Source organism: Neophocaena asiaeorientalis, unplaced genomic scaffold (genome assembly GCF_003031525.2).
Source record: "Neophocaena asiaeorientalis asiaeorientalis breed wild unplaced genomic scaffold, Neophocaena_asiaeorientalis_V1.1 scaffold114, whole genome shotgun sequence".
NCBI classification, from domain to species: Eukaryota; Metazoa; Chordata; class Mammalia; order Artiodactyla; family Phocoenidae; genus Neophocaena; species Neophocaena asiaeorientalis.
Window position 1 is genome coordinate 7,327,995 of NW_020173116.1, and position 8,918 is coordinate 7,336,912.

The 8,918-nt window shown below is 55.6% G+C and overlaps 1 protein-coding gene across 1 annotated transcript in view; it reads right to left on the minus strand.

The window, feature by feature from the left end:
• The window catches only part of ASTL (astacin like metalloendopeptidase), a 14,371-nt gene extending 6,268 nt beyond the window's left edge, over positions 1–8,103 (minus strand). The window contains exons 1-6 of the mRNA XM_024743964.1: positions 8,052–8,103; positions 7,230–7,355; positions 5,227–5,288; positions 3,859–3,949; positions 3,302–3,419; positions 2,353–2,534 (exon numbers count right to left, since the gene is read on the minus strand). Of these exons, the coding sequence (XP_024599732.1) occupies positions 2,353–2,534; positions 3,302–3,419; positions 3,859–3,949; positions 5,227–5,288; positions 7,230–7,355; positions 8,052–8,103 (631 nt within the window). The remainder of the gene's footprint in view (positions 1–2,352; positions 2,535–3,301; positions 3,420–3,858; positions 3,950–5,226; positions 5,289–7,229; positions 7,356–8,051) is intronic.
• Between the last annotated feature and the right edge of the window lie 815 nt (positions 8,104–8,918).

The following is an 8,918-nucleotide window of genomic DNA, read 5'->3' on the forward strand; positions in this document are numbered from 1 at the left end:
CCTACCCCCTACCCCCATCCCTGGGTGTGGAGTCCAGCCCTTTGCCATCGGCCAGAGCACCTGCTTCTCCCTGGCACTTGGCTCCTCCAGGCCTGGGAGGGGCTAGGTTCCCTCGGTCAAGTCCTGCCCTTCACAGTGAGCCTCTGAAAGAAGAGCTGCACCCTCCAAACCCCCCAGACCCAGCCAGCCACCTCCACACCCATCCATGGTCACCAGCAGCCTCCATACCACTAAAATGGAATTCCAACCCCTTTATATCCCATCACCTGCCTGAAAATACCTGCCCAGTAGACTGCTTAGTTCCATCTCCCACTCCAGCCCCTTCCTGAGTCCCCGCCTCCCCACCTCCAGTTAATTACTGTTATTAGTTTGCATATTTTAGCAGTTTGTTCTGTACATATTAACTAAGTAAAATGTATTCTCATTTTTGTCCATTCTTAGGCAAGTTTTTCCATTAGGGTAGCTGGTGTTTAACTTGTTTTATTGTTAAGAAACAAAAGCAAAACAGCTTTTCTAGTTTATTAGTGCTGTTTGTTTTCTAACTCATTAATTTCTGCTTTTACCTTCAGTAATTCCCTCCTGCTTTCATTTTTTTCTTAACTTGGATTGAAATGCCTAATTATTATTATTTTTTTTTTTTGCGGTACGCGGGCCTCTCACTGTTGTGGCCTCTCCCGTTGCGGAGCACAGGCTCCGGACGCGCAGGCTCAGCGGCCATGGCTCACGGGCCCAGCCGCTCCGTGGCATGTGGGATCCTCCCGGACCGGGGCACGAACCCGTGTCCCCTGCATCATCAGGCGGACTCTCAACCACTGCGCCACCAGGGAAGCCCTGAAATGCCTAATTTGTTCTCTCTGTTTATTGATGTAAGTATTTGTCTACACGTTTTCCCTGTGCATTGCTTTAGCTGTGAACCATTGGTTCTAATGTGTTTTTATGTTTTAAGAATTCCTGCAATTTCTTTTACTTCATAGCTAAAAGAAAGGTTTGTTGTTTTTTAAATTTTAATTTCCAGTTGGATAAAGTTTTTCATTTTATTATTAGTTTCTACTTTTTACATCATGATCAAACTGTTTGTATTAACTCTACTTTTTCAAATTTGAAGTTTTTATGGCTATCATAAGTTTTTACAAGAATTCCATATAAATAAATAAATAAATAAAAAATAAATTAAAAAAAAAAGAATTCCATGAGCAAATGACCAAGGATTGAACCTGTGCCCCTGGAGTGGAAGCGTAGGGTCCTAACCACTGGACCACCAAGGAAGTCCCTCCATGAGCACTTAAAAGGATTATAATCTATTTTCAGGCTATGTTGTCACTGTCTTCTCCCCACTTACCTAGACTAATCTCTGATCTCAACCTCCAATCTCCGTCCCACTGAGAGGTTCTACCCATCTTCCCATCTCCTTCTTGGAGTGGAAGGGCATCCATGCATGCATCTTGGGCTCCACCTCTGACCATTTCACCTGGCTAACCCCACAGCAGCAGCAAAGGCGCTCACACCAGAAGCCTCCGCTTACAGGAAGCCTTCCAAATCTTCTGTTTCCATACCCCCAAACCCAAGTCATCACTTATCTCCTCTGCTCCCCTCCCTCACAAAGCGATTGTCTGGACTCCCCTCACCTCCTGCAGCAGGCTGTCCCCCTCTGCCAAAGGTCAGGGTCCCCGCATTGCTGGAGTCAGATCCCTGGTACCATACCCCGCACCCTGGCATTCAGTGCAGTGGCCCACTCCCCAGACCAGCCTCAGCTTTCCCACTGCCACCTTTCAGAGCCTGGTCTCCCTGTACTTTCTGTCCCAGGTGCCCATCGGCACCCGTCTCACACACACCAAGCCGCACAGGACTGCCCTGCGCCTCTTGCGTCTGACACTTGGCCCACTACCTCCAGGACTTCCGTCTCGGCTCAGCGCCCTGGCTGGAACACAGTCCCTGCCCTGACTCCACACAGCAGTGTCCAGAGCATGAGGGGCTGCTAGCTGAGTATGAGTGAGCGAGATTCCTAAGACCATCAGCTCCATCCTCAGGTAACTGCCGGTGTCCGTGAAGAGAAACGAGGCACACAGCAAATTTCTGCCCTAGCTCAGGGTAACTGTGGGTGGCAGTGAAGGCTCAGGGCCCAGAGCTGCAGCATCTGGACTATTCTCCAGGTCTCGGAGGCAAGCAGGAACCCCACCTTCCCCATGGGAGACAGGCAGGGAGTGGGGAAGATGGACGACCACTCCCAAATAGCCGGGCAACTCCTCAGGTCTGGACCGTGCCTCCTGCCACCTTCTCCCAGCAGGACTACCTCTCCCACCCCCCCACCCCCTAGTCCCCTGGCCTAGCCTGGCCTTTCACAACCCGGCTCACCTGGGAGGATCTCGTTCCAGTTCACACGGATGTAGCGGTCCCGGTCGGCTCGCGAATGTTCGTGCCAGAAGCCCAGCACGTGCATGAGCTCGTGCAGGACGATGCCCGGGCCCCTCCGGAGACAGCTGGGCCCCAGGGACACCACCTGCATCCCTCCACTGCGCCCTATGCTCGAGAAGCACCTGCAGGGCCATAAGAGTGCTGGGTGGGCACCAGCCCAGAGAATCTGCAGACCCAGGACCCTCACCCCTCCTCCTAAGACCTGGGATAAGTGAGCACCAACAGCTAGTCCCCATCCTGGGCTTCAGTCCCGAGCCTGCTGGCCCTAAGTCCCCTGACTGCCTGGCCCTCTGCCAAGGGGGTGTACTGGAACCCCCTTTGTAGCCTGCACTGAGAGGAGTTGGTGGGAGTCAATACTAATGTGGATGACGGAAGCAGCTCATTACGTGAATGTCCCCATGTGGGGAGCCCCAAGTCAAAGCTCTCACCCACATTCTCTTAGGCCCCTAGCAAGCTAGGAACGCAGTATTGCCATCAACCCCATTGCAGAGAGAAGGCAGAAGGGACTCAGAAGTTAAGGGACATTCCAGAGTCACCTGGTTCCTGCACTGCGGAACCCAGATCTGAGGTCAGGTCTGTCTCATGAAACCTGCACTCAGTCCCCAGGCCACAAAATCTCCCCAGAGATGGAGTTGAGGGCTCTTTAAAGGAGAGTCGAGCACCTCCTTGCCCACGTCTCCTCCACCTCCTGCCCTGAGTATCTGTAGGTCCAGCTCGCACTGGGTAAACCACTCAGATGGGCAGGGGTACTCTGGACCCGGGACAGAGGCCCAGACACAGGTCTTTGACCACAGCTTTGTTATTTCCAGGCTGAACTGAAGACAGCTGTGGCTCTCACCCCGTACATGCACGAGTACACACACTTGCACACATACCCGGAAGCACTTACCCAGACATGGGGACGATGGAGATGAAGTCCCTCTGGCCCTCGTAGGCAACAAACCTGATGCACGTGAAGCGCTCAAACTCAGCAAACGCCTCCAGGATGACTTGGCGGCTGGGCTTATCTGAAGAGGAGACACCCTGGCTGATGCCCCAGCCCAGCCCCTAGAGCCCTTGCAGCGCCTTGGAAGTCTGCACTTGGGGAGGGAACCAAGCTTCAGATCACTCCCCCAAAACGGAATGTCTAGAAAGGGCAGTGTGATGGTGTGGGGAGAAGAAAGCAGGGTTCCAGACAGACCCTGGCTGTGTGACCTGGGGCAGATAACTGTCCTCTGGGCCATTTGGTCTTGAAATGGATCAGACAGTCCCTAGATGTACATTTCCCATCAGCTCCTCCAGGATTTTAGCCTCCCAGCTCAGGGGCCAGCAGGGATAGAAGGGCTTCTGGTAGAAGGGCTACTTGGGTGGTAGCGGTAGAAGGGGCGCAGAGATACAGGGGAAGAGGGAACAAAAACCCAGAGAGGAGCCTGGGCTGCATTGGGAATGAGGGGCTGGCTCACTCACCATACTTGCTGGAGAGCAGGAAGGGGACCTCCACTACGCCACCGTTCTTGGGCCACTTGTTTTTGGTCGCTGAGAACAGCTGGAAAGGGCTCTGAGGAGAGAGGGCGGCTCAGGGACCCCGGTCAGCCAAGCTTCCCGCCCCCAAGGGTGCCACACCTCCAGCCATGGGAGCCCTAAAGATGTGAGCCGCAGACCCCCCTGGGTACATGAGCATAGCTGGTCATTAGAAATGGGATAGAAGCTGGGACGTCAGCGGGCCAGCTCTGTGAGTTATGACACACAGCACAACCCTTTCTTCTACATAACAGAACTTAACAACTTATTCTATCAAGAAGAGAAACAAGACAAAATGAAGAGGCTGGCTAGGAATCCCAGCACCCCAGGGGGCCTAGTTCAGAGGGGCTCAGCTCCACCAGCAGCGCCCCCCCCCCCGCTACTCCTTCCTGGAGCACAGCAGTCCACAGAACTCCTCTGAATGTGCAGGTGGGAAGATGGGGACACAGCCCTCCTCAGGCTGATTCTAAGGCAACACCCATGGCCTTAGCAACTTTCTTTATTCTTCTGCCAACTCTGAAGCCTGGGCTTCAGAGCACCCCAGCACGTCCTGCCCCACTGGTACCAAAGGTTTTACTGGATTCTGCTTTTACCCCCGGCACTCACTGGGTGACTGGGAACAGGGGCCTCGCCTGGCCCCGGGGGTTCCTGCCCTGCCCCAGGCTGGCCTTCAGTCTTCGGCCCAGCCTTATGCTGTGCCATCAGTGGACAGCCTCAGGCCAGGAGCACAGTCTAGCTCCCACCAGGCCACTGTCCTATTCAGGAACCTTCTGCCCACCCTCGCCCCAATTTAGGCAAGTGTCTCCTAAAAGATGGCAATGCAAGTCGCCCCTATTCCCATCCAGGCTTCTCCCTTTCTGAGCCTGCCCCCACCCCTGGGCAGGATGGTTCCTGTGTTACTTCTTGTTCCGTCGTCCCGAGACCATTGCTCCCACCACCAATGTTCCCCACAAACACCTCCCTATAGCCCCACCGGCCACTCTGCCAACCTGTGCTTACCTCTTCCTTTGTCCCGATACTCCCTGGGCACCTCCCCCAGGTAGGGTAGCAAGCTGGGTCTTGAAAGTCCAAACCCCCTCCTTCAGGAAGCCCTCTCAGGCTGACTGCTGCCACCACTCCAGAGCTCACCCTCCCTCAGGCTGGCTTATTCCTAGCAGAACATTCGCTCTGACTTTGGCAAGAAGAGCTACGAGCAGCAACGGTGGATCCCTCACACGTCACCCCTCCATGACGCCAAGGGGTGGACTCAAAGGTCTCTGACACTACCTGTGAGGTTATTTACACCCACGTGTGTGTGCGCATGCTCACACGCACCGGCCGGAGGATGTCGCCCTCGAGGAGGAAGCTGCTCTCCGGGGTTTCCTCTGGGATGAGCCCTGGGAAGGAAGGGAGGGGCGTGTGTGGGTCCATGCCCTCCACAGCACAGACTTGAGGACCGGCGCAGGAGAGACCCTGGCTGCCAGGCCAGGCAACCCCAGCGTCCATCCTCCTTCGGGCTCTGAGGCTGTCACACAGGCAAGTGACCTCAGGCAGGTCACACAGCCCGAGTCCCAGTCTACAAACGTGTGCAATGCTTCTCAGCCCGATCTCACCCTTCCCCTGCTCAGAAGGTGCACGTCTCCTGAGATCCACACAAGCCAGGTCTAGGGACTTCCCTGGCGGTCCAGTGGTCAGGACTTCACGCTTCCACTGCAGGGGGCACGGGTTTGCTCCCTGGTCAGGGAACTAAGATCCCGCATGTGAGCCCATGGCATGGCCAAAAAAAAAAAAAAAAAAAAAAAAAAATCCAGTCCCAGCTCCTGCGTCTGAGGCCCTCTGCTCTCAGGAAGATGCCATTTCTTCCAGCTGTCTTCATCCTCTGCTCCAGCCCAAGCCACACTCCTCAGAACACGCCCTGGGCTCTCCCAGCCCACCTCACCCCCTACCCATCGGTGTGATACTCAGGACCCTTAGAGTGGCAAGTGACAGAAACGCCAGCCTGCACCACCATAGGAGGGTGGGTACTGGCTCCTGCCCTCCCCTTCCCCCCTCCCCCTCCCTCCAGCCTTGTTTTCTGCCACAGCTGGAAGCCCTCTCCACAGCCTCTTTACTAGGATATCAGCCCCAGCAGGAACCTTAGAAGAGTGCCTGGCATCCTGGAGGTTGGGTTCCCTAGAAGCAGAGCCTGAGCCAGGGAGCCATCTGCAGGTGATTGATGGTGGAAGCAGGGAGAGGTGAAGAGCGCTGGGGAAGAGCCCCAGCCGGACCCCATAGGAGCTCTGGACCCCAAGTGGCACTACAGACTTATCCCACCTGGAGGCATGGGGCCAGACCCACGTCCTGTATGAGTCGCTGTGGCTGGGCCGCCCGGGGCAGGGCAGGGCATAGCTTCCCAGGTATCCCTGGCTGAGGGTCTCCAGCTGCGAGGCCTTAGCAGTCAACATTCCCAGCAGCTGGGGAGGGCGTGAGTCTCCCGGTCAAGGGCTTTATGGCCGGTACTACACTAGGCTCACAGGTCGTTGGGCCACCAGCAGCCCTAGCAGAGAGAATCCTCCACAGCAGCTGGAGAGCAATGCCAAGGAGGCCTCAGATTGGTCTGGAGATGGCCAGAACCAGCCACAGTGACCTAAAGGTGGTGAACGGCCCTGCTCAAGCTTTTCACAGAGGAAGGGGAGGCGCAGACCACATGCGGCAGATTCCCATCCCCTACCCCTTACCCCCCAACCCCATTCTGAACTCCAGTTTCTATTTCTACTAGCTTTGTCCCAGATTATCTGTATGTTCTCTTTCTTCAGCTGAAATCCCCAGGCAGGGAGGCCAGAGACTCACGCTTCCCGGTCTTTGGACCTCCCCCCACCAGCGCCTCACACCTGCAGGTCATCCTGAACAGCTGGCTGACCTGTTTCCAAACAGCCACTAGTGACTCTATTCAACACCAGACCTGGCCTGATAGAAGTACGGGGCTCTCCATTTTTTTATAAACCTCTTGTTTTCCCCCTTCTTAATAAAAGTAACAACCCAGTAGAGAAGATGCAGAAAAATAGACTTAAGAAGTTGCCCGTGAAGGTGGTGGTGGGATGAATTGGGAGACTGGGATTGACATATATACACCAGTCTGTATAAAATAGATAACTAATAAGAACCTGCTGTATAAAAAATAAATAAAAATTTAAAAAAAAAAGAATTTGCCCGTGGAACCATTACTCTCCAAGACCCACTAAGAAAGCTGGCACGTTTCCTCCCAGCTTTCTCTGTTCTCTGAGCATTCAGCACAGTTTTCACGCGCCACATGGACAACTTCATACCCCAAACCCCAAGAGAAGATACAGTGCCCTCACCTTGGTTAATTGCAGGGATGTCCTTATCCCAAGACGTCTGGGTCCCCTCGGGGGTGAGGTCTTCTGAGAATCTGGTCCCACAGACTCCTGGGCAGCGAGAGGCCGAGGGCACTCCTAGGATGAAACCTGGCCCAGACACACAGCTACATATGCATGATGGCCAGAGTGCCCCCAATGGTGACACAGGATGACAGGACATGGGGTGGGGTGGGAGTGGGGTGTCAGACGGCAAGACCCAGGCCCTTCACAAAGATAGGTCTCCAGGAGGGAGTCCTGGGAGCCTGCCTGGCCCCCCCTGTCAGCCCCACCTGCTGCTGAAGCCTGGACAACTTTGAGGAAGGAGCTCCCTTAGCGGGACTGAGACTGGACTTCAAAAGGCAGCCCCAGGCTCCAAGTGTCTGGGTGTGTATGAGGCAGGGGAGGCAGCAAGAGGGAGGAATATGGGGACAGACCTCAGTCTCCAACGCTGACAGCTGGGTGTGGGCTAGCCTCAGACCCTGCCCCCTGCCCCCCTCGTCAGCCCAGGGGTCTGGAAATGGGCTCAGCCTGGGCAAGCCTGGCATGGCCAGCAGTGCACGAACGCCTGGAGCGTCATTCCTGCCCTCTCCTGCCAGGCAGGCCCTCTGCTCCCAGCGTCCTCCGGAGGTCCTCCCCGGCCCCCCAGGAGCTGGCTTCTAGGAACATCCCTGGAAGCCCATTCTCTGACCCATGCAGATCAATTCCCATCCCTTGCGGGCGCCAGCCACACCCTCTGGCTGCCCCCAGGACTCCGCAGGCTAGAACCAAAACGACGGGGGCAGTAGGGCGAGGCAACCCACTTACCGGGCAAAGAGAGCAGAGCCAGCACCCATGGCCAGAGGCCTCCTATACTCATGGTGCCGGAGATGGGCCTCTCTGGCCCCTCAGCTAGCAGGAGCACCAATTCCCACGAGATGAGGCAGCCTAATTACAAACTTATGGTCAATGGCCCCCCCCCTTAAATAGCAGCTTTTCCAGCCCTCACCTGCAGCCCCTCCCAACCAACCCCACCTGCAGCCCCGCCCTCTGCTGCCTGCGCTTCCCCTCCCAGCCCAGGCCCAAGGCTTCTGGATCCTGGTCAGATCCTTCCCAGCTTGGCTGAAGTGGGCGAGAGGGTGGGGAAAAGCCACGCGCTAGGCACACTGCGGGTGGGGGGGGGGTCCCACTTGGGGAGTGTATCTCTTCTCAGGTCCCCTCCCACCACCAGGGGGCAGAGAAACGTCGCAGAAAAGTGAGAGACTGCAGTGCTGGATGGTACCTCATCCTCAAACCTGGGGACACCCCTTTCCTGCCCCTGCCCTGTGCTCAGATGTGGGGAAGACTACCTGAGACCCTGAGGCACCCCCAGTCTGACTGTGGAAGGAGGAAAAAACTCACTACGTTTTTATAAGCTTTTATTGTAGTATACACACAGAACAGTAAACAATCACAAGAACCGGGATCAGTGAAACCCACAAACTGACCACCAGGGACAACCAGCACCCCCAGAGAAGCCTGCCTTGTGGAAAAGTGGAACTTCTGGGTACCTAGACCCTCACATGGGTGCTACCCCTGTCACTCCCACAACAGCCTTACAAAATCAGCATTTTAGCCCCATTTCACAGGTGCAGGAATTAAAGCTCCTTACCCATATTCCCCCTCCTCTGTAGCCTTTGGCCTCTCAAAAGGCCC